Genomic DNA, 24785 nt, shown 5'->3' on the forward strand with positions numbered 1-24785 from the left:
TTAGCTGAATGACAGCAGTTTTTCCAATGGTTTACAGCTTCAGTCTTGAAGTGTCTCTAGTCCTGCAAAACACATATTTACTTAATCCCTTATCAGTGAGAGGCTAGGTAAACCATGGGCATTGTGTTCCCTGTAACATCAGAACACAACACAATGGAAAGTATATGTATTGCCACTCCTAATTGTGCATTGCGTGCCATATAGTGAAGCATATGAAAAGCATGCTTCTTCACATCACTGAACGCGTTTGTTTTGCGGTTACGTGAGGCACTGCATGCATTGGCCTTTATTCTTACAGTAGAGAAGTCATTAATTATAACCGTTTATGAATTCGGACATTTAAACTTGCTTTTTTTTATTTTTTTATTCCAATTTAAATTTAGAAGGAGTCGGAGTCGGTTCATTTTTTGCCGACTCAGACTCCAGGTACCCAAAATTGACTCCGACTCCTCGACTCCGACTCCACAGCCCTGATGGGGACGGTTCCATTTTCACTGACACAATCTGGTACAATAGAAACCAGATCCGTCCCGGCTATGTTACAGATAATACAACCGGATCCGTTCATGATGGATGCATGCAGATGTATTATTGTAACGGAAGCGTTTTTGCAGATCCATTAACCTACATGTGAATATGCTGTATAATTTTTATTTTATTTTTATTTAAAAAAAACAAAGGGTGGATGGCATTCTAGATGTAATTTTATGATATCACTTCATGTATTCCTGGCTCTTAAACGTCCTCTTTGGAATTTTTAGATGGCAGTTAGCCTCGCTTGACTTTCTCATTCAGACCATTCTCTGTGATTAGAGCACCACACATTGTACGGACCAATCCAGTTATAGGGTAGCTTTACCTAGGACTATCAATAGAAGAATACAGTAGTCATACGGTCACCTGCTATTATAATGAGGATTACCCTGCAGATAACACCTTCCCCTCACAAGTAATCCCTTGTCAGTAAACCTACAATGCATTATCTATATATGTAGGAGCCTCACTCTGTTTACTGTTACACAAGGATAATATTTTGAAGGTAATTTAAAAAAAAACTTCACACCAGATTTTCAGCATAAAGTTTCAAAATGTGGTGCAAAAGCAACAAATTTCTATTTTTCCTGCTCCTCTCACCACTTTTCAAAAAGTAGTGTGGGGCTTAAAGGGGTATTCCCATCTGAGACAATGGCGGCATATCACTAGGATATTCCCCCATTGTCCGATAGGTGCGGGCCCCACCTACACCGTGAACTGAGCGGGGAGGTGGTGGCCGGACCCAAGAAAAGTGCTCTCCCCGAAGTAGTGAATGGGAACGCACCACGCCTGTGCGGCCACTGCACCTATTCATTTCTATGGGGTCAATGGAAATAGCCAAGCCAGCACTCCATTCTCTGTGTAGGTGGGACCCGCACCTATCAGACAATGGAGGCATATTCTAGCGATAAGTCCCCATTGTCTGAGATGGGAAAACCCCTTTAACAAAAGGGCCTGACACGTTTCCAATCATTTCTGCCATAAATTCTGACCAAGATAGGTTCCTGGTGCATGGACAAGAGAGAATCAACAAATTTATTAAAGGGGTTGTCAGGGTTTAGAGCTCAACCCGGACAATCCCCATTTTTACCCTGATACGAGTATCGGAGCATTTCATGCTCCAATGCTCTCCTTTGCCCTGTGCTGATTCATGCAGGGCAAAGGCTTTTTTTGGCAATTCGATGAGATACCAGACTGTCCATGGGTAAAGCTAGGCAGAGGCTTCCTTGGCACTAATGGGCGGGCTTTAGCATTTCCTGTAAAACAGGTCAGGCAGCGCTAAAGCCCACCCATCAGTTCTGGTGACGTCATCAGAAACACTGCTAGGCAGAAGCCTCCGCCTAGCAGCGTACAAATATAAACACACAACCCTTGCCCTGCGTGAAACAGTGCAGGGCAAGGGAGAGCATTTGATCATGAAATGCTCTGATGCTCATATCACAGGGCCTGCCTGGGTGAACCTGGACAACCTCTTTAAGGGGTGTGCGCCTCTTGATAAACTGGACACCTAAGGCCCATTGCAGACAAGCGTGTCCGGATGCATCGCAAATGCGTTCAGAAAAAATGTGCGATTTCGCAGGCAGAGTCATTCAGTTTTGCCTGCGATCGCGTTCAGTTGTTATCGCACGAGTGCAATCCGTTTTGATGCGGTTTTCACGTGCGTGATAAGAAAAACTGAATGTACACAAACATCTCAGCAACCATCCGTGAAATACGCATTGCATCCACACTAGGGGTGCACCGAAATGAAAATTCTGGTCCGAAACCGAAAATTCAGGATGCCCTTGACCGAAACCGAAACTGCCTTTTTGCCCAAATACTTTTAAAATACTTTTTTTTAAATGACATTTATAACAGTGCCATCCACAGACCCCCCCCCCACCCCATAACAGTGCCATCCACAGACCCCCCCACCTCATAACAGTGCCATCCACAGACCCCCACCCACCCATAACAGTGCCATCCACAGACCCCCACCCACCCCATAATAGTGCCATCCACAGACCCCCCCATAACAGTGCCATCCACAGACCCCCACCCACCCCATAATAGTGCCATCCACAGACCCCCCCATAACAGTGCCATCCACAGACCCCCCCACCTCATAACAGTGCCATCCACAGACCCCCACCCACCCCATAACAGTGCCATCCACAGACCCCCCACCCACCCCATAACAGTGCCATCCACAGACCCCCCCCACCCCATAACAGTGCCATCCACAGACCCCCCCACCCCATAATAGTGCCATCCACAGACCCCCCCCATAACAGTGCCATCCACAGACCCCCCCATAACAGTGCCATCCACAGACCCCCCCCACCCCATAACAGTGCCATCCACAGACCCCCCCATAACAGTGCCATCCACAGACCCCCCCACCCCATAACAGTGCCATCCACAGACCCCCCCCACCCCATAATAGTGCCATCCACAGACCCCCCCCATAACAGTGCCATCCACAGACCCCCACCCACCCCATAATAGTGCCATCCACAGACCCCCCCCACCTCATAACAGTGCCTTCCACAGACCCCCACCCACCCCATAACAGTGCCATCCACAGACCCCCCCCCACCCCATAACAGTGCCATCCACAGACCCCCCCCACCCCATAATAGTGCCATCCACAGACCCCCCATAAGGCATCCACAGACCCCCCATAACAGTGCCATCCACAGACCCCCACCCACCCCATAACAGTGCCATCCACAGACCCCCCCACCCCATAATAGTGCCATCCACAGACCCCCCCATAACAGTGCCATCCACAGACCCCCCCACCCCATAATAGTGCCATCCACAGACCCCCCCATAACAGTGCCATCCACAGACCCCCACCCACCCCATAACAGTGCCATCCACAGACCCCCCCCCCCCCCCCCCATTGCCGCTCCAGTACAGACTAGTTATAAAATGTGTACAATTAATAAGGATTCTATTCATGAGGCCCCCTCTGCAGTAGAACATTCAATATAGCCACATCCTACTCACAGGGCTGTTATCTTAATGCTGGCCGGCCGGGCAGACGAGCGGCAGCATCACGACTGACGTCACATGCCTGCGCCGCCTCCTTCATTCAGAAAGTAGGCCGGGCACATGACGTCAGTCGTGACGCTGCCGCTCGTCTGCCCGGCCGGCCAGCATTAAGATAACAGCCCTGTGAGTAGGATGTGGCTATATTGAATGTTCTACTGCAGAGGGGGCCTCATGAATAGAATCCTTATTAATTGTACACATTTTATAACTACTGGAGCTGGGGGCCGGAGCACAGTGAACGCACCGGCCCCCAGCTCCTCCTCCCAGTCCCTCCCCGCTATTTTCTGCCGATATGTACCAATATCGGCCGAAATGGATTAGGCCCATTTTCGGCCGATATTTCGGCCGCCAGAATTTCGGTGCACCCCTAATCCACACTCTTGCAGATGCGATGCAATTTTCACCCAGCTCCATTCACTTCCATGGGGCCAGCGTTGCAGAACTGATGCGTGAAAACCAACGCACATGTACACAGCCCCATTGAAATGAATGGGTCCGGATTCCGTGCAGACACATTGCACCCGCGTGGAATACTAGGCTCGTCTGCAAGGGGCCTAAGCCTTTTCACCCAGTCTATAGAAAATGGGCCATTTGTATTTCATTTTCAATGGCATATTTACCACTGCAAGCTACTGGAAAAACAGACAATTTTTAAAAAAATATTTTATGTATATGAATAGTGGAATTGTCTGTTTAACCCTTCCGCTGCTAGGAAAATGTCCACATCATTGAAGAAAAAAAAAGAAAATATAAAATTGTAAAAGGGAAAACCATTTCTAAGACGACAGATCGACCCCAATGTGCTGAGCTTTAAAGATCTCGCCCTCGTATTCTGGTTGCAGCAAGCGCGTGGCAGTAAAAGGGTTAAAACGAACACACCGCTAGCATCAAGTACAGGTATGAATTTTTCGGTTTAGAAAACGCTGTTTAGAAGATACAAGGAAGCTTACTATTGTCTGCTATAAGGCAGAATGCCCCTAGATCCTCTTTAGCAGACATATTAAAGAAGCAGGAAGCCCTCATTTTAATGCAGATTGCGGTTTCCATCAGAGCAGAATACGCATTCCAGAAAGTGGACTGTGACCCCCAGTAAACAAGCAGACGCAGGGCTGTACATGTCACCCAGCCACACCCATGATAGTGGAGCCTGCCCGCAACAAAGCCAAGCAGAAGGGAGAACCTGTCCTGCCTGTTCAATGTGACGGTGGGAACCAAGCGCAGTCTTGGGTATATTCACACCTGGCAGATTTGGTAAGATTTCTGTGCCTTGTCTAAACAGGATCTGCTGCAGAATCAACACTACTCGGACAAATGGAAGTGCTGTTCTGTAGCAGAAGGTTCAGCCACACATTTGCCATGTCTGAATGTACCCTTAGGCCTCTTTCACACGAGCGCGACGGATGCGTTCAGTGAAACTCGCACCATTTTGCAAGCAAGTTCAGTCAGTTTTGTTTGACTGCGTTCAGTTTATTCCGCGCAGGTTCAATGCGTTTTTTATGCGCGTGAAAAGAAAAAGAAAAAAAAAAATACGCGGAAGGATTACAAACATCAGTGAAAAACGCATGGCATGCGCGCGCAATAAGTTTTTCAATGAAGCTCCATTCACTTGGAGGCCAGGGCTGCGTGAAAAAAGCTGAATATAGCCTCATGCACACAACCGTTCCGTTTTTTTGCTGTCCACAAATTGCGGATACGCAAAACACGGAACCCGCCCGTGTGCCTTCCGCAAAACGCACAAGAAGAGGACAGGTTATATTTTTTGGGCAGACTACGGAACGGAGCAACGGATGCAGGACAGCACACGGAGTGCTATCCGCATCTTTTGCAGGCCCATAGAAGTGAATGGGTCCGCACCCGAGCCGCAAATACTGCTGCTCGGATGCGGACCTTAACAACGGTTGTGTACATGAGGCCTATAAAAGATGCAGCATTTTTCATAACTGATGCATGAAAAATGTACAGACACATTGAAATGAATGGGTCAGGATTCAGTGCGGATGCTATGCGTTCACGTCACGCATTGTAACCGCGCAGAAAACTGGCTGGTGTGAAAGGGGACTTAGGGCACCTGCACAGAGATGCAGCTTTCAACAGAAATTCTGTGATATCGACCTTGTGCATGCCATCAGTTTGTTGTTTAGTTTTTTTTTTTTTAACTCCTGAAGAAATGTCCTATCCTTGTCCGGAAAACAGACAAGAATGGGACACGTTCTTTATTTTTATTTTTTGCAGGGCTGCATAACAGACATACGGAAGTGGATAGCACGCTATGGGCCAGATTTATCATGACTGACAGCTCACTCCACTTTAACATATGGCTAAAGTCAGTTTTAGCCAAGTCAGATTTATGATCGGCCCTTTAAGACTGTAATAAATGTGGTTTGACGGTAGCAGTTTATCCGTCAGTAAGCAGCTTTACAAAAGTCGCACGTTTTTATGAAAAAGTCGCACGTTCTATTAAAAAGTCTCACAAGATAAGCACGGTCCTCACTGGAGTGAAATTGCGACATTTTAAGTAGTCCCAATTAGGCCTGCACAATATATCGCCAATGCAATCGCAATTAATCGCCATATCGCAATCGCCAATTGGGCGACCCAAAAATGCTGCAATTATATTACCATATTTTTCGCTCTATAAGAAACTTTTTCCCCCCCAAAAGTGTGGGGAAAATGGCAGTGCGCCTTATAAAGCGATGGTTGACTTTTTACGTAGTTGACACGGATGTATCGCCGGCCGCTATGCTGCACAGCGCGGCCGGCGATACATCAGTTACAGTATGGGGAGGGAGGAGGGGCTGGAGGAAAGTAGTTATTTTAATGAACAAGTGTTCTTTTATTTATTCTATTTTATTTATCTGTTATGTGCAGTGCTATTAAGAAAATGGCAAGTTTTGTATTTTGTACTTTTGCAGTAATGCAAATATGTTATTTAATTTAGTAAAAGATGTTTTATTTTGAAAAACACTGTGCATTTCAGTTTTTGAGTTACCTACATTTCTGCATTATCAGTAATTTGTGTGTGCTTTTGCCTTTAAAATCCAAGCAAATAGACCTCTAGCACAATTCCCTTAAAATATTGCATACCGTTATCGCAATTTTTAGGGCCCCAATCGCAATCACACAAGATTCCCATATTGTGCAGCCCTAGTCCCAATAGTAAATCTGTCTAGAGATTCATTTACATAAGAAAACACGCCCACTTTCAGAAAACTGGTGAGCATAGTGCAGAGCAGAAAAAAGTCGCAAATTTGTGCGCAGTTTTAACGTTTGGGACTTGTTCACTCCATTATTCTGACCTGAGCTAATAATAAATCTGGCCCTATGTGTTGTCAGCATCTTCTGCGACCCAACTGAGATAAATGCGTCCACATCAATCCACAAAGGTCGCATATCGTATGCGGACCAAAATGACAGCCGTGTGCATGAGCCCTAGACTGTACGTGTTACTTGCAGCTTTGATGTGGATTTGACCTCTTGCATTGCAAAGTGTGAAATCTGCACAAAAAAAAATGAAAATCGCACAAACATTGGACACGTTGCTGATTTTGTCCAATCTTCTTCACTTTGCTGGTATTAGGCTGCGATTTTTCTGCATGAAAATCTGGGCGGAAAAAAAAAACGTGCTTAATCCGCTACATGTGCAGGCAGCCTGATAGGACAGCAAGTCGAATTTCCATTGGGAGAAAAAATATCAAATGGTCAACTGAACTAATGCCCGGCCTGTGTGCAGGAGCTCCCCTGTGATCTCAGCTATTACACAACCCGTATTCCCGGCTATGAGGAAACAGATTTCACATCCACAGCAGTAACAATGAAAATAGAAGCGTAAATAATTCAAAGCCACCCGTTGTCCCCATTTTAATGATTACTAGAGGGATTTCTCTAGGAGGCTCGCTGGGCCGCTAGTAGTGACATGTGACAAGGGAGCTGTCAGGACAACAAAGCTAGGAGGGATAATGAAAAGGCAGAATAGGGCCGCTTCTACCAGAAGATACTCAGCCCCAAATCAGCTGTGCCTTCACCAAAAATAATCTGCACTTCTGCCCCTGCTCGGCAGTAAAGCGTGTATGTCACCTTTATTCATCACATTAATAAAACAGGGGAAGTCCTTCTACTGGACGACAGGCTGACTAAAGCAAAAACTGGAAGAGTAGCACCTGGCATGGCACCAATGCCCGCAGCTGCCAGTACTTCCTATACCCCCAGGTACTGCTGCATCAGTCACTGGGGCGCACGTACTGTACTATTTCCCACCAGTGCAATACTCTGCTCCCGTCACATCCAGCTTCCTGGAGCACGTGGCTCAGAACAAAAAATACTTCTACTAGCAGAACGACCCCGAGTCTTTGTATTTATCAAAGTGCCGGTAAGACTCAGTTCACACCTGCGTCGTGCCACATCCATCGCCTGACGGACCCCAATGACTTATAATAAGGCTACTTTCACACTAGAGTTTTTGCTGGATCCGGCGCGGCTCAGCAAAAACGCTTCCGTTACTGATAAGGGTCTATTCTCAAATCTGTATGTGTTTTGCGGATCCGCAAAACAGACACCAGCAATGTGTGTTCCGCATTTTGCGTACCGAACATCACCGGCACTTTAATAGAAAATGCCTAATCTTGTCCGTAATTGCGGACAAGAATAGGACATGTTCTCATTTTTTCGGGAACGGAATTGCGGATCCGGGCAGCACACAGTGTGGCCCCATAGAAATGAATGGGTCCGCAATTCTGTTCCGCATTGCGGAACAGAATTGCGGGCGTGTGAATGGAGCCGCATACAACTGTCTACATCTGTTATGAACGGATCCGGTTGTATTATCTTTAACATTGCCAAGACGGATCCGTCATGAACTCTATTGAAGGTCAATGGAGGACGGATTCGTTTTCTATTGTGTCAGAGTATGGCCTCATGCACACGACCATTGTGCCTTTTGCGGTCCGCAAATCGCGGATCCGCAGAACACGGATGGCGTCCGTGCTACGCAATTTGCAGAACTGCGTGGACAGCCTTTACATACAACTGCTTATTCTTGTCCGCAAAGCGTGGACAAGAATAGGACATGTTATAATAATTTTTTTGCAGGGCCACGGAACAGAGCAACGGATGTGGACAGCACACAGAGTGCTGTCCGCATCTTCTGCGGCCCAATTGAAGTGAAAGGGTCTGCATCCGAGCCCCCAAAACGGCAGCTCGGATGCGGACCAAAACAACGTCCGTGTGCATGAGGCTTTAAACGATTCTGTCCCCATTGACTTGCATTGTTGGCCATGACGGATCAGTTTTGCTCCACATCCCATGATGGAAAGCAAACCGCAGCAGCTCTCCGGTATGAGAAGGGAACGGAAAGCATTTTGGAGCATTTCGTTTTCTCTTGCGTTTTGTCCCCATTGACAATGAATGGGGACAAAGCGGAAGCGTTTTTTTTCCATAATTGAGATTCTATAACGGAACTAAAAACCAGAAAATAGAAACGCTAGTGTGAAAGTAGCCCAAGAAAGGTCCCACAGAGCTGGCCACCATCCTGATCAGGAAAGCAGCGCTGCACGCACAACTAATTCATCAGTCAAAAAGAGCAGATTCTGCAACCCAGACATAGAAGTGAAATGATCCTAAGTGATCTAAGTAAGGCCTCATGCACACAACAGTATTTTTTCACGGTCCATAAAACGGGGTTCCGTTGTTCCGTGTCCGTTGTTTCTTCCGTGTGTCTTACGTGATTTTAGGAGGATCACCAGACATGAAGGAAAGTTTTAAAAAAAGTCGTTTTGGTGTCCGCCTGGCCGCGCGGAGCCAAACAGATCCGTCCTGACTTACAATGCAAGTAAATGGGGACGGATCCGTTTGACGTTGACACAATATGGTGCAATTGCAAACTGATCCGTCCCCCATTGACTTTCAATGTAAAGTCAGGAGTCCCTATCAGAGTTTTCTCCAATCCGATGGTATATTTTAACTTGAAACGTCCCCATCACCATGGGAACGCCTCTATGTTAGAATATACCATCGGATTTGAGTTACATCGTGAAAACTCAGATCCAACAGTATATTCTAACAGAGGCGTTCCCATGGTGATGGGGACACTTAAAGTTAGAATATACTAAGAACTGTGTACATGACTGCCCCCTGCTGCCCGGCAGCACCTGATCTCTTACAGGGGGTTGTGATCCGCACAATTAACCCCTCAGGTGCGTCACCTGAGGGGTTAATTGTGCGGATCACAGCCCCCTGTTAGAGATCGGATGCTGCCAGGCAGCAGGGGGCAGTTATGTACACAGTTCTTAGTATAGTCTAACTTGAAGCGTCCCCATCACTATGGGAACGCCTCTGTGTTGGACTATACTGTTGGATCTGAGTTTTCACGATGTGAAAACTCAGCTCTGAAAAAGCTGTATGCAGACGGATCTGCGGATCTGTCTGTGCTAAAGTAGCCGGATCACTGGACGCGGACGGCAATCTTGTGTGCCTCCATGTTTTTTCACAGACCAATTGACTTGAATGGGTCCGTGAACCGTTGTCTGTCCAAAAAATAGGACAGGTCATATTTTTTGGACAGACAGGAAACGCTGATCACGGACGAGGATGATAAACGGTGCATTTTCCGAGTTTTCAACGGACCCAATGAAAGTCAATGGGTCCGCAGAAAATCACGGAAAACGGAACAACGGACATGGATGCACACAACGGTCGTGTGCATGAGGCCTAAGGCTCTAAGTCAGGATCTAAGTTATCCCAAGTACCTGCTGAGATGCACCCAGCACAGCCTCGCCAATGAAGACCTGGCACTAGCAATATGAGGCGCCAATTTTTGGAGAAGTTTTTTTTATCCAATGCCAGGGGTGTCTGGCCATACATCTCTGCTGACAACTGACCACCGTTTCGGCCAATTCCCCCTGTGCCCACCGAAATTACTATTCAATGTTTAGCTGCTGGGTGTCGGCTTTCATAAGCATATGGCTACTTTAGAGGGTTCCACCGTCCCATTCACCTGGATAAATCCATGTGCTCATCCCCCCCAAACCGACACAAGAGCATTTACATTAATGAAACAGATTTCTGCAAATGTTCCACGTGTGGATTTACTCTGGGAAGGAGGGGGGGGTGTTCCCCCGGGTGATTATCCGCTGCGGATCTGCAACAGGAAATCTGCAGCATCTTACAGCAGAAGCAAAAGGGACAAATCAAACAGTTATCCATAGGCTGCGGGGGAAAAAATCCATGTGGAAAGTGCCAAGCGGTGCGGATTTGATTTGAAATCCACAGTATGCCAATTTAGGGCTCATGCACACAGCCGTCGACGTTTTTGTGGTCCACGAATTGCAAATCCACAAAAACAGATACCGGATGTGTGCGTTACGCATTTTGGGGGACAGAATGTCCTGTCCTCCGTAGAATTTTCCTACCTTTGTCTGTAAAACAAACAATAGGACACGTTCTATTTTTTTTGCGGGCGCACCGGAACGGACATATGAATGTGCTGTCCGCATCTTTTGTGGCCCCATTGTAGAAAATGGGTCCACATCCGACCTGCAAAAAATGTGCATCAGATGCAGACAAAAACATGGTCGTGTGCATGGGCCCTTAGACTTCAGGTTTGCAAAGCGGATTTCACCCTCTGCAATGCCAAAGAAGCCAGCAGCGGCAGCCAGTTCATGAGTGGACATACCCTAGGGCAGTGGTGGCGAACCTATGGCATTGTTGCCAGAGGGGGCACTCAGAGCCCTCTCTGTGGACATCCGCACCCTGGAAAGTGTCTATGGCGTACCAATATGCCGTAGACTGTTCCTGCCATTCATCAGCGCAGGGCGCACTATGGACAGCACAGGCAGCGCTCTGAATGCACGCGGGCTATTATATCTAAATGATAAAGTACATGGAAGATATACTATATTGGTATTCAGGTTACACTGCCGTGTCGGCATTTGGCAATAAATAAGTGGGTTGCAGTTTGGGCGCTCAGTCTGTAAAAGGATCACAGTCGCTGTCCTAGGGTGACTGTACATACGACCGTCCCACTCGTTTCAGGGGCATTTGCAGACAACTATCTACTTAGATGAATGGACAGAGATTTACATCAGCCGCATGTGACCCATAGGGTATACTCCCAGGGGGGGCAGATGTTCTATCTGGAATTTGTAGGGGTGGAAATATACATAATATGACGGGATTTTACCAAATCAAGAAAGAAAAAAAGCTGCAGAAATTGACCAGTGGTGCAGATTCTGCAATTTTCCTTCCATGTGGGATCAGTAATGCCCGTGTTCTGTGTGGCTGTTGCTTTCTTCCATACGGCATCACTATAGCATCCATTTTTCACGTTTATAAAAAAAAAAAAAAAGCTTACTTCTCTTCAGCGTCTCCTAGCAACAGTGGGTGTAAAAGATGGCACAAGGACGGCGTGTTTTTCCCACTAGGTGAACCTAGCGCGATAACAGGACCAAAGTGGTGCACGGTGCCATTTTCTATGCACAGACCGAGGGTCCATCAATGGAAATCTGACGAGAATTGGCCAACTATATGTCTGTGTGACAACAGTTCTACAGCCGGCCAGCCCGTGAACGTCCTCCATGTGAGTAACCAATTCAAGTCTATGGGGCGAGTCACACTTTCGTATTTCAGCTAATGAACAGCGGCCGTCAAAAAGTAAGAGGTGTTCAAGTTTTGGCCATTTTCACAGCCCGACGGACCCACTGAAATCAAAGGGGCAGGTTTTAACAGCCGTTAAGAGAAGAGTGAACCCGTCTTATGGCCATAAAAATGAGACACTGTTATAAAAAAAAAAAAAAAAAAAAAAAAAGCGGCCTTTCAGGGAGTTGAAATAAAAAAAACTCATCCACCTGCACCGGAGGCAGCAGGACCTGACACCCCAAAGTGGTGACGTCGCATCAGGTCCTGCTGCCTCCAATCAGCGGCAAGTGGGTGAGGGGGGAGATGGTTGACACTATAATTGCTGAAGGCATAATGGGGAAATGACATATACCGGTGGACACTATGGGGGCCATTCCTTATACTGGGGGGCACTATAAATACCAAGCGCACTGCAGGACTTAGGATATAAAGGGGAAAAAAATATGAAATTCATCCCTTTTTTTTTATGGCCATTACAAAGGGATAAATGGCCAGAAAATGTCAGCGAAAAAATGTCAGCATATCCGTTTTTTAATGGCGGTTTAATGTTTCATTAGACGCCTGTGTGCGGCTCAAAAACAATTAAAAAAATATAAATAAATAGCATGGGCGATACAATGTCATGCCAGTCACATGCCAGGTGTGTGACACACTGCCCCGAACAACCTGCATTATCACCTGATGACAACTGGCACCACCAAGGTTTCTGCTCCGACCAACCTCCGCTGGTGCCACGTATCTCCGTTACCAAACCTTGGCCAGTGCCATTACATCTTTTCTGAAGCAGATGCCCACTGGTACCACAGCTCCCTGCTCAAACTGACCACAACCATTGCCACAAGACACTGCTCTGGTGCCACACATCTCCCAGATCACACCTTGTCCTGACAACTGCCCAATGTCTATGGATGCCCCTTCACAAGCTAATGGCAACCGGTCCAGGAAAGAGGGGGCACCCATACCATTGGGGGCTAGTCCACCGCTTTACCTGGTGCCACCTCATCAGGACAACCCTGCACACCTAGGGCCCATAGCAGCACATGCCAGCAGCCGCTCACCTTGACCTATGTCACTATGTGCACCGCGGGCGGTGTGGGGACAAGGTACGGGGGAGGAGGGGCATTACCTGGCCGCCGGGCCGCTGTGCTGCTCTCTGTCATTCGCCGCCGCCGTGTAGATTTGCCGGTAGCGGTCCGCCAGGGCCTTGCCGGATAGCAGCAGCTGGTAGCGGCTCCTGCAGTCAGGCCCGGAGCGGAGGTCTGGGCTCCCCGACATGTTGAGGCGTGCGGGGCAGGACGCTGAAGATGCGGGCAGAGCGAAGAAGCCGTTCTCCCCGGGGCCGGATGAGGCAGCAGTGGCGGCGGCGGGAGGCGGGGGTGCGGTTGCTGCGCACATCATCTTCCTTGGCGCTGTGTGTATGGAGACGGTGTGTGCGTGTCACTGCAGCCGCAGCACCGAGGGGCGACGTCCGGCCTCTCCGTGTCCTCCCGGGGCAGGGACTTGCAGCCTGGCCGCTGACAACCTTGTGCTCTCCGACAATCACCGCAATCCCCAAGTCAACCCACGCCCCGACCCCTTCACCATCCTCCCCGCACAGCGAGCGAGGGCAGGGTCTGTGCGCCCCTCTCTGGCGTCCTGTGCTCGGCCTCTTTCCTCGGCTCCAGTGCCGGCGAGCTCCGGGGGTTCCAGCAGTCAGATTCACCTCAAGCGCCGCAGAAGTGAAAGCTGCACACTCAGTGCTGCCATCTTAGCTTCATTATCTGCCTGCTGCTATTTCTCCTCTCTCCTCACACAGTCACACAGAGCATGCTGGGAGCTGCGCCGAATCGTCTCTTCCTCCTAGGAACACACTGCCCCCTGCAGGAATCTGCTGTGCACAGCTCCTGTCACCACTGTACTCTGTGCACCACATAGACTGCTACATGTATGTGTCTGCTGTACACAGCCCCTGTCACCACTGTACTCTGTGCACCACATAGACTGCTACATGTACGTGTCTGCTGTACACAGCTCCTGTCACCACTGTACTCTGTGCACCACATGGACTGCTATATGTATGTGTCTGCTGTACAGAGCTCCTGTCACCACTGTACTCTGTGCACCACATAGACTGCTACATGTATGTGTCTGCTGTACACAGCCCCTGTCACCACTGTACTCTGTGCACCACATGGACCGCTACATGTATGTATGTGTCTGCTGTATACAGCTCCTGTCACCACTGTACTCTGTGCACCACATGGACTGCTACATGTATGTGTCTGCTGTACACAGCCCCTGTCACCACTATACTCTGTGCACCACGTGGGCTGCTACATGTATGTGTCTGCTGTACACAGCCCCTGTCACCACTGTACTCTGTGCACCACATGGACTGCTACATGTATGTGTCTGCTGTACACAGCTCCTGTCACCACTATACTCTGTGCACCACATGGACTGCTACATGTATGTGTCTGCTGTACTCTGTGCACCACATGGACTGCTACATGTATGTGTCTGCTGTACACAGCCCCTGTCACCACTGTACTCTGTGCACCACATGGACTGCTACATGTATGTGTCTGCTGTACACAGCCCCTGTCACCACTGTACTCTGTGCACCACATGGACTGCTACATGTATGTGTCTGCTGTACACAGCCCCTGTCACCACTGTACTCTGTGCACCACATAGACTGCTACATGTATGTGTCTGCTGTACACAGCCCCTGTCACCACTGTACTCTGTGCACCACATGGACTGCTACATGTATGTGTCTGCTGTACACAGCTCCTGTCACCACTGTATTCTGTGCACCACATGGGCTGCTACATGTATATGTCTACTGTGCACAGCTCCTGTCACCACTGTACTCTGTGCACCACATGGACTGCTACATGTATGTGTCTGCTGTACACAGCCCCTGTCACCACTATACTCTGTGCACCACGTGGACTGCTACATGTATGTGTCTGCTGTACAAAGCCCCTGTCACCACTGTACTCTGTGCACCACATGGACTGCTACATGTATGTGTCTGCTGTACACAGCTCCTGTCACCACTGTACTCTGTGCACCACATGGACTGCTACATGTATGTGTCTGCTGTACACAGCTCCTGTCACCACTGTATTCTGTGCACCACATGGGCTGCTACATGTATATGTCTGCTGTACACAGCCCCTGTCACCACTATACTCTGTGCACCACATGGACTGCTACATGTATGTGTCTGCTGTACACAGCCCCTGTCACCACTATACTCTGTGCACCACATAGACTGCTACATGTATGTGTCTGCTGTACACAGCCCCTGTCACCACTGTACTCTGTGCACCACATGGACTGCTACATGTATGTGTCTGCTGTACACAGCTCCTGTCACCACTATACTCTGTGCACCACATAGACTGCTACATGTATGTGTCTGCTGTACTCTGTGCACCACATGGACTGCTACATGTATGTGTCTGCTGTACACAGCCCCTGTCACCACTGTACTCTGTGCACCACATGGACTGCTAAGTGTACGTGTCTGCTGTACACAGCTCCTGTCACCACTATACTCTGTGCACCACATGGACTGCTACATGTATGTGTCTGCTGTACACAGCCCCTGTCACCACTATACTCTGTGCACCACGTGGGCTGCTACATGTATATGTCTACTGTGCACAGCTCCTGTCACCACTGTACTCTGTGCACCACATGGACTGCTACATGTATGTGTCTGCTGTACACAGCTCCTGTCACCACTATACTCTGTGCACCACATAGACTGCTACATGTATGTGTCTGCTGTACACAGCCCCTGTCACCACTGTACTCTGTGCACCACATGGACTGCTACATGTATGTGTCTGCTGTACACAGCCCCTGTCACCACTGTATTCTGTGCACCACATGGACTGCTACATGTATGTGTCTGCTGTACACAGCTCCTGTCACCACTGTACTCTGTGCACCACATGGACTGCTACATGTATGTGTCTGCTGTACACAGCTCCTAAATTAACCCCACCAGAGCGTTTAGCTTGGGGGGAAGCATGGGGGCAATGACACCATAGGTATTATATAATTAGGGTTTAGGCAGGATCCATGTTTCTTTCCCCTGTTTGTCTTTCCCCGCCCTTTTTTCTATTACAGGTAAATTTACCTCAGAAAGTGTGTTACCTGCAGTCTAGAAGATTCCAGCTGTACAAGTGAAGAGTGCACCTGATTGGTTGCTGACTGTTGCTGGGGGAGATTTCCAGCCCTCTGATTTGTTGTTGGTTTAGTGGCGGGAATCTGTTCCCCTTTATATTTACAGGTTCGGCGGAGCTGGCTCAGATGTGCCTAAAGAACTGACCAGCGTCCCACCCACCCTTCCCTTATTTTCGCACTGTGTCACCTGTCGCTGGGCTTTATTAGAGGGGTAGTGTCGCTCAGCTCATGCTGAGTGGCTCTTGGTCTTTATATGGTTAATTTATTATTGGTCTTTTGGTATCGGTTATTATGGTATTTTAATTTTTTTTTATTTATTTAATTTATGGTTGTTATTTTAAGTGACCCATAATAAAGCTCAGCGGCCATTTCCTCCACTATGTTGTTGGTGTCAATCATTTATTAGCGATAAGTTAGTATTAGAGTGTGTCATTTGCCCCCATGTCACCACTGTACTCTGGGCACCACATGGACTGCTACATGTATGTATGTGTCTGCTGTATACAGCTCCTGTCACCACTGTACTCTGTGCACTGACGAAGGGATAGGATTCCCGAAACGCGTCTGGGCCGCACACCTGTAGCAAGAAGCACCTCCGCACTTATGCATGGCCATGCAAATTCTATTCTGAACGGAAAAGACCGGGACAACTAATAAGCACAGTGGAGAACTTGCAAACTGCCGTTTAGTATTGTCTGGACACAGTTCACATTTGAAATCCCGCGAGATTTGGGATTAACAGGTCACAGGAACTACAAGCGAGACGCCGGGAGCGTCTCACGCCGCTCACCTCCCCACACGCCCAGAGTGAGATCCACGAGACGCATTGAGGGGAAGGTAGGACTATTGCGGTGTGATGTTTATGTGACAAACGAATTGTTTGAACAAGTGCGACAACACTATTGAATCTGCATTTAAGGACATATACAGACATACAAACAGAGCCGCTCAGTATATTCGTTAGATGAATGCGCAAGAGCGCACAACTCGATTTTCACGTATAGTGTGCTTACTGGACTTTGATACAAAATAAAAGAACCAGGAATTTGCTATTTAATAATTCAGAGTATACAATTCTATTATTATATACAGTGTGCTGACTGGATTTTGATACAAATTAACAGCACCAGGAAGTTGTCATTTAACCATTTGATTGCGCACCTTCTAACTTCAGCACAGCAGTCCAATATTGGATATTAAGGGACTGTTTTTCCTATTACCTCTTTTGTGGAGCTGAATATTTTTAGTATATATTTTAATTTTTATTGTAGTTTTTTATCATACGCGTTGTAATATTGTGATTTAATTAAATTTTACATTCAAGTACTATCAGTGGTCCAAGTGTTGAGTGCTCGCCCTAAACCTTGAATTTTTCCTATTGCTACATGTATGTGTCTGCTGTACACAGCTCCTGTCACCACTGTACTCTGTGCACCACATGAACTGCTACATGTATGTGTCTGCTGTACACAGCTCCTGTCACCACTATACTCTGTGCACCACATGGACTGCTACATGTATGTGTCTGCTGTACACAGCCCCTGTCACCACTATACTCTGTGCACCACATGGACTGCTACATGTATGTGTCTGCTGTACACAGCCCCTGTCACCACTATACTCTGTGCACCACGTGGACTGCTACATGTATGTGTCTGCTGTACACAGCCCCTGTCACCACTGTATTCTGTGCACCACATGGACTGCTACATGTATGTGTCTGCTATACACAGCCCCTGTCACCACTTGACGAGGGTATTGGCTATTCCCGTTCGCCAACACCATTCACCTTAATAGCCCCCCTTAACCACCCCTTCCAACCATTACACTTCCCCACCATTGCCTCCCATGACCAATAAAACACGGACCACCAGCTGGAAATGTAATGGCCACAGCAGCCGTTTATTAAATAACAAATACAATGTAACATACATAATACTGTAAAACCCCCCAATGGGGGGAGGTCCTTGAAGCCCCAAACATCTAGCTGCCGAACCAGGGTGAGCCATTCTTGCCTCCAGCCGTAACGCCCAGCTCAAAGGCACCACCGAATGATCCCCCCTCGATTCACCACAACCTCTCGGTCCACCTGGGAGTCCAGCCTCAACCGTGGGGCCCCCCCAATTGTCCTCAGCTTCCACCATGACCAACTCCAAGGACCCCCCCCACCGCCACCAACGCCCGGACTTGACCACCTCAACTCCGGGCGTTCCTCCACAACCTCAAGGCCACTTCAATGCCCTCCTGCAGCGCCAAACTCCACATATCCAGGCCCACAGCATTCAAATGAACACCATCCGACCTCCAAAAGGCCCCCACTCCAGCCTCCAACTCCCTGTGCCTAACTACCACCGCCCCATTCCTAGCCATGAAACGCCCTATCGCCCTATTTACCTTCACCCTCGCCCTATTCACCGCATCCACAGACCTCGCCTCCCTCCACACCTGCCGAGGAACAATGTCTGACCACACCGTCACCATACCCGGAAACAACGACCACAACCGCAGGAAATCCCATTTCACCTCCTTGATCAGCTCCCGGATAGGCCTGGCCGCCAAATCATTGCCCCCCGCATGGACCACCAACACATCCGGCGCCCTATCCATCCGTACAAACCTGTGAACCTCAGGCAACACCCCTTTCCACACCATACCCCGCCTCCGAATCCACCTTACCACTGCAGACTCTCTAGCAAAGCCAAGCTGCTGACCGTCCGGCCGAACCGCTGCCCGGACAGCCCCCCAGAAGACATAAGAATGCCCCAGAATCCACACCAAGGCGGGCGCCGCACCTGCAACGAAAAAACAAAAACAAAAGAACAACACCACAACCAAATACTGACACGCAAAACCCCACACCTGACTACAATCGATCCAAACGAACATAGGACTTAAACCTAGCCGACTCCCAACGTCTAATCCGCTTAATCACATCCTCACCCAGGCCCCATCTGGCCGCTTCCGTCGCTGTCCCAATCCTAAACGAGTGGCTAGAATACCCGTCCCCATCCAACCCAGCCCGGCTCAAACATCTGGAAAAAACCGCCGAGAACTGAAATCGAGACAAAAAAGAACCATCCGCATGGACCAACAAGGGGGACCCCAACCCCCCAACCCCCATCCCATATTCCCGTAAGCATTGAACCGGACACATGTCGCAACCGTCAATCCGGAACAGCACCACTTTCCGCCCCTTCCCCAACCTATCCGTTTTTGACCGCCGGATGACAAATTCCACCCTGTCCGCAAACAACTCCACATCCCCCCGTAACAGACCCCCCGCCCGGCTCACCGAAGGACAGACCAACTCCCCCACCCGCATCGCCCCAAAGAATGCCAGCGAGAAGGCCAACCGAAACAACCGCGCTTCCCCCTCCGACCTACAGACACCCCTCAACTGACCCCCCAACTGGAGCAACAACCCAAACGAAACCGGCCTCCTCCCATCCACCCCAGCCCCCATTCTCCGCCACCCCTTCAGCGCCTGCACCACCAGAAAAGCTTTCGTAACATCCACCATCCTACGCGCTTGTGAAGAAGGCCGCGATCGGCCACTCCCAAGGCTCCGCCTACCTTGAGGATTCCTCCGACGTCGGGGCCTAGAGGAAGCTGGAGCCATCGGCACCCGACGTGGAGGGTCCCGCGAGGGGCTCCTAATGCGGCGCTGAGCCCGAGGGGGGGAAGCCGATGGCGACAGGCGCGCCGGCGGCCTGGCCCGCCGCGGCCGTAACGCCGGATGGGGAGGCATAACGGGCGCCTCCACCGACCCCCTCAGCATCGTCCGGACCTGCTCCTGTGCCCAAGCCGGGCCTCTCACCTCCGCCGCCGCCCGAAACTCCACGAGCATGGCCTCCAGCTGCTCCATCCCGCGGTAAGCGCTGCTTCCAGCTTCTTCTCCTTACCAAAATGGCGCCCTCCCTACCTCCTCTCACCCTATTTAACCCCTCTAACTCCACCCCCCAGCTCAAACTAACCTATCCTGTCCTCCCACCCTAATTGCACCCTCCCACTACCCTAATCCCTCCCCCCCCACACCTCTAGCTCACTAAACCCAAACCCTCGTCATGGAGGCCTCCCCCAAAGGGGGGCTCCGCCCCCCCCCCTCAGTCCGGCCATTGCTATACTCTGTGCACCACGTGGACTGCTACATGTATGTGTCTGCTGTACACAGCCCCTGTCACCACTGTACTCTGTGCACCACATGGACTGCTACATGTATGTGTCTGCTGTACACAGCCCCTGTCACCACTATACTCTGTGCACCACGTGGACTGCTACATGTATGTGTCTGCTGTACACAGCCCCTGTCACCACTGTACTCTGTGCACCACATGGACTGCTATATGTATGTGTCTGCTGAACACAACTCCTGTCACCACTGTACAGTATAAGTGCTGGGAGGCTTGTATATCCCACCCAGATACCTCAGCTGGGTGAGATTGCTGAAACCACTGCAGCTTTCTGGATTTCAGTTAAAGGGAACCTGTCATGTGAATATTTGATTATAATCTAACTAATTATATACAATAATTAACTACTAAAAAGTACCTTAGATGTATTCACTTACTGGTGTGACAGATGGTTACCTCATAATATACACACAAAGATGCCGCATGCCGCATGCTAATGAGCTGATTCGAGTCCAGCGTGATGTCATTGAGTCCAGCGTATATTTAATTCAGAGCTATAGCCACTCCCCTGCCTACCGGCTGCTGATTCATATGGAAACAAACTGTCATTCAGCAGCAGGTGGGCGGGGAGAGTCAGGAGCTCATGAATATTCAGGGCTCATCATTATGAGCTGGAGCTTTTCAATACAAGATGTTGGCAGATTGACTAGGTCAATTAAAGAAAGTGACCCAGCATTTTGCTAAAAGAATCAGTCACTTATTTATGTTGCCCTTAGTTAGGACACCATAAAACTGGTGGCAGGTTCCCTTTAAGTGTAGTTTTCTGAGACAGTTTTGTCTATATGTTGTTCTGGGCTGAATTTCATGTGGACTGGGGGATAGGTTTGTTAATGGGATCTTCTAGTCCACACCCTTCCACTACATGTATTGTCTTTTGCCAAAGGTGATTCCAGGTGAGGTCTGCTGCAGTAATCAACACAATCATACACAATTTGTGTATGAGAGAGAGGAAGTAAGGCCTCCTGCACACAATTTTTTTTCTGTTTACGTTCCGTTTTTTGCGTTCCATATATGGAACCATTAATTTCAATGGATCCTTAAAAAAACGGAAGGTATTTCGTATACCTTCGGTTTCCGTTTTTCTGTTCCATATAACGATAGAACGTGTGCTATTATTGTCCGCATAACGGACAAGGATAGTACTGTTCTATTAGGGGCCAGATGTTCCGTTCCGCAAAAAAACGGAATGCACACGGACGTCATCAGTGTTTTTTTCGGACCACAAAATACAGAAAAAGCCATAGGCCTCTTTCCGACGGGCGTTGTGGGAAAATGTGCAGGTGCGTTGCGCGAACACCCGCGATTTTTCCGTGCGAGTGCAAAACATTGTAATGTATTTTGCACTCGCGTGAGAAAAATCCTGCATGTTTGGTACCCAAACCCGAACTTCTTCACAGAAGTTCGGGTCTGGGATCGGTGTTCTGTAGATGGTATTATTATCCCTTATAACATGGTTATAAGGGAAAATAATAGCATTCTGAATACAGAATGCATAGTAAAATAGCCTTGGAGGGGTTAAAAAAATAATAATAATAATTTAACTCACCTTAGTCCACTTGATCGCGTAGCCCGGCATCTCTTCTGTCTCCTTTGCTGAACAGGACCTGTGGTGAGCATTCATTGCAGGAACAGGACCTGTGGTGATGTCACTCCGGTCATCACATGATCCATCACATGATCCATCACCATGGTAAAAGATCATGTGATGGAACATGTGATGACCGGAGTGACGTCACCACAGGTCCTGTTCAGCAAAGGAGACAGACGAGATGCCGGGCAGCGCGATCAAGTGGACTAAGGTGAGTTAAATTATTATTATTTTAACCCCTCCAGCGCTGTTTTACTATGCATTCTATAGTCAGAATGCTATTATTTTCCTTTATAACCATGTTATAAGGGAAAATAATAATGATCGGTTCTCCATCCCGATCGTCTCCTAGCAACCGTAAGTGAAAATCGCACCGCATCCGCACTTGCTTGCGGTTGCTTGCGATTTTCACGCAACCCCATTCACTTCTATGGGCCTGCGTTGGGTGGATTATCGCACCGCAACGCACAATATAGAGCATGCTGCGATTTTCACGCAACGCATAAGTGATGCGTGAAAATCACCGCTCGTGTGCACAGCCCATAGAAATGAATGGCTCCAGATTCAGTGCGGGTTCAATGCGTTCACATCACGCATTGCACCCGCGCGGAATACTCGCCCGTGTGAAAGGGGCCATACAGTTGTGTGAAGGAAGCCTAAGGCTGAGGAAGCCTGAGAGGCTCTGTGTGGTCTCAGCCAGGAGGGCTGAGGGGCCACGAGGCTTTGTAAAGCCTGAAGTTTGTGGGGGCCCATCGACACCTACGTAAAGAGAGTCGCATGGTCAGAGTCTTCTGTACCATCTTCCTCCAAGGGTGCTGGTGGGGTCACAGCCTGGAGGCAGCTGTATCGTATATGGTTGAGGAAGCCGGATCTAATCCCGTGTGTGAACTGAGATTTATAGGTGAGGTAGAGACAACACGTTTTTGGTTGCTTCATTTTCTACAAAAAAATAAATCAAAAGAGATCAAAAAGTCGTACACACCCCAGAATGGTATTAATGAAAAGTTCAGATTGCCCCGCAAAAAATGACCCCCATACAGCTCCGTACACATAATTTTAAAAAAGTTATAGGGGTCAAAATAATGCGACAAAAAAATAAAACTAGGTATATCCGGTTTCGTACTGACCTGTAGAATAAAAGTAACTGGTCAGTTTTATTGCAAATCGAACATCTTAAATAAAAATAAACGTAAAACTGTGGTGGAATTCATAGCATTGGAAAGTACAACTTGTCCTGCAAAAAACAAGCCCTCATATGGCTATGTGAACAGACAATTAAAAAAGTTATGGCTCTGGGAAGGCAGGGAGATCAAAACAAAAAGGCAAAAAAAAAAAAACCTCCGGGGGTGAAATATACCGGTACATTGATGTAAATATACAAAAAATACATAAAAAGGTGCAAACAAAATAATAGATAAATATTGAACATAAAAATAAAGATAAAAAATATCAATAAAGTACATAAATATATGCAGTATCTCACAAAAGTGAGTACACCCCTCAGATTTTTGTAAATATTTTATTATATCTTTTCATGGGACAACACTGAAGATCTGACACTTTTATATAATGTAAAGTAGTCAGTGTACGGCTTGTATAACTTAACACACAGCCATTAATGTCTAAATCGCTGTCAATAAAAGTGAGTACACCTCTAAGTGAAAATGGCCAAACTGTGCCCAATTTGCCATTTTCCCTCCCAGGTGTCATGTAACTTGTTAGTGTTGCAAGGTCTCAGGTGTGTATGGGGAGCAGGTGTGTTAACTTTGGTGCCATCGCTCTCACACTCTCTCATACTGGTCACCTGAAGTTCAATATGGCACCTCATGGCAAAGAACTCTCTGAAGGGTCTCAAAAAAAGAATTGTTGCTCTACATAAAGATGGCCTAGGCTATAAGAAGATTGCCACCCTAAAACGGAGCTGCAGCACAGAGGCAAAGACCATACAGTGGTTTAACAAGACACGTTCCACTCAGAACAGGCCTTGCCATGGTGAACCAAAGAAGTGCTCAATGTTATATCCAGAGGTTATCTTTTCAAAATAGACATATGAGTTCTGCCAGCATTTCTGCGAAGGTTAAAGGGGCGGTCAGCCTGTCAGTGCTCAGACAATACGCTGCACACTACATCAAATTGGTCTGCATGACTGTCATCCCAGAAGGAAGTCTCTTCTAAAGATGATGCACAAGAAAGCCTGCAAACAGTTTGTTGAAGACAAGCAAACTAAGGACATGGATTACTGGTATCATATCCTGTGGTCTGTTGAGACCAAGATAAACTTTTTGGTTCAGATGGTGTCAAGCGTGTGTGGCGGCAACCAGGTGAGGAGTACAAAGACAAGTGTGTCTTACCTACAGTCAAGCATGGTGGTGGGAGGTCATGGTTTTGGGCTGCATGAGTGCTGCTGACTGTGGGGAGCTACAGTTCATTGAGGGAACAATGAATGCCAGCATGTACTGTGACATGCTGAAGCAGAGCATGATCCCCTCCCTTCAAAAACTAGGCAGCAAGGCAGTATTCCAACATGATAACGACCCCAAACACACCTCCAAGACGACCACTGCCTTGCTAAAGAAAATGAAGGTAACAGTATAAACAGGGGTAGACATGGCATCACATTG

The 24785-nt window shown here is 48.2% G+C and overlaps 1 protein-coding gene across 13 annotated transcripts in view; it reads right to left on the reverse strand.

Annotated features, from left to right (window-relative positions):
* The window catches only part of MYCBP2 (MYC binding protein 2), a 256943-nt gene extending 242933 nt beyond the window's left edge, over nt 1-14010 (reverse strand). For 10 of the 13 annotated variants that reach the window (XM_044284710.1, XM_044284705.1, XM_044284709.1 and 7 more), the window contains exon 1: nt 13328-14009. In XM_044284710.1, coding sequence (XP_044140645.1) covers nt 13328-13599 — 272 coding nt within the window. In that variant the 5' untranslated portion in view covers nt 13600-14009. Of the gene's footprint in view, nt 1-13327 lie in introns of all 13 variants that reach the window. The other 3 variants (XM_044284717.1, XM_044284714.1, XM_044284706.1) reach the window with 2 other exon arrangements.
* Nucleotides 14011-24785: the final 10775 nt, after the last annotated feature.

This window comes from Bufo gargarizans, chromosome 3, assembly GCF_014858855.1.
Source record: "Bufo gargarizans isolate SCDJY-AF-19 chromosome 3, ASM1485885v1, whole genome shotgun sequence".
NCBI lineage: Eukaryota > Metazoa > Chordata > Amphibia > Anura > Bufonidae > Bufo > Bufo gargarizans.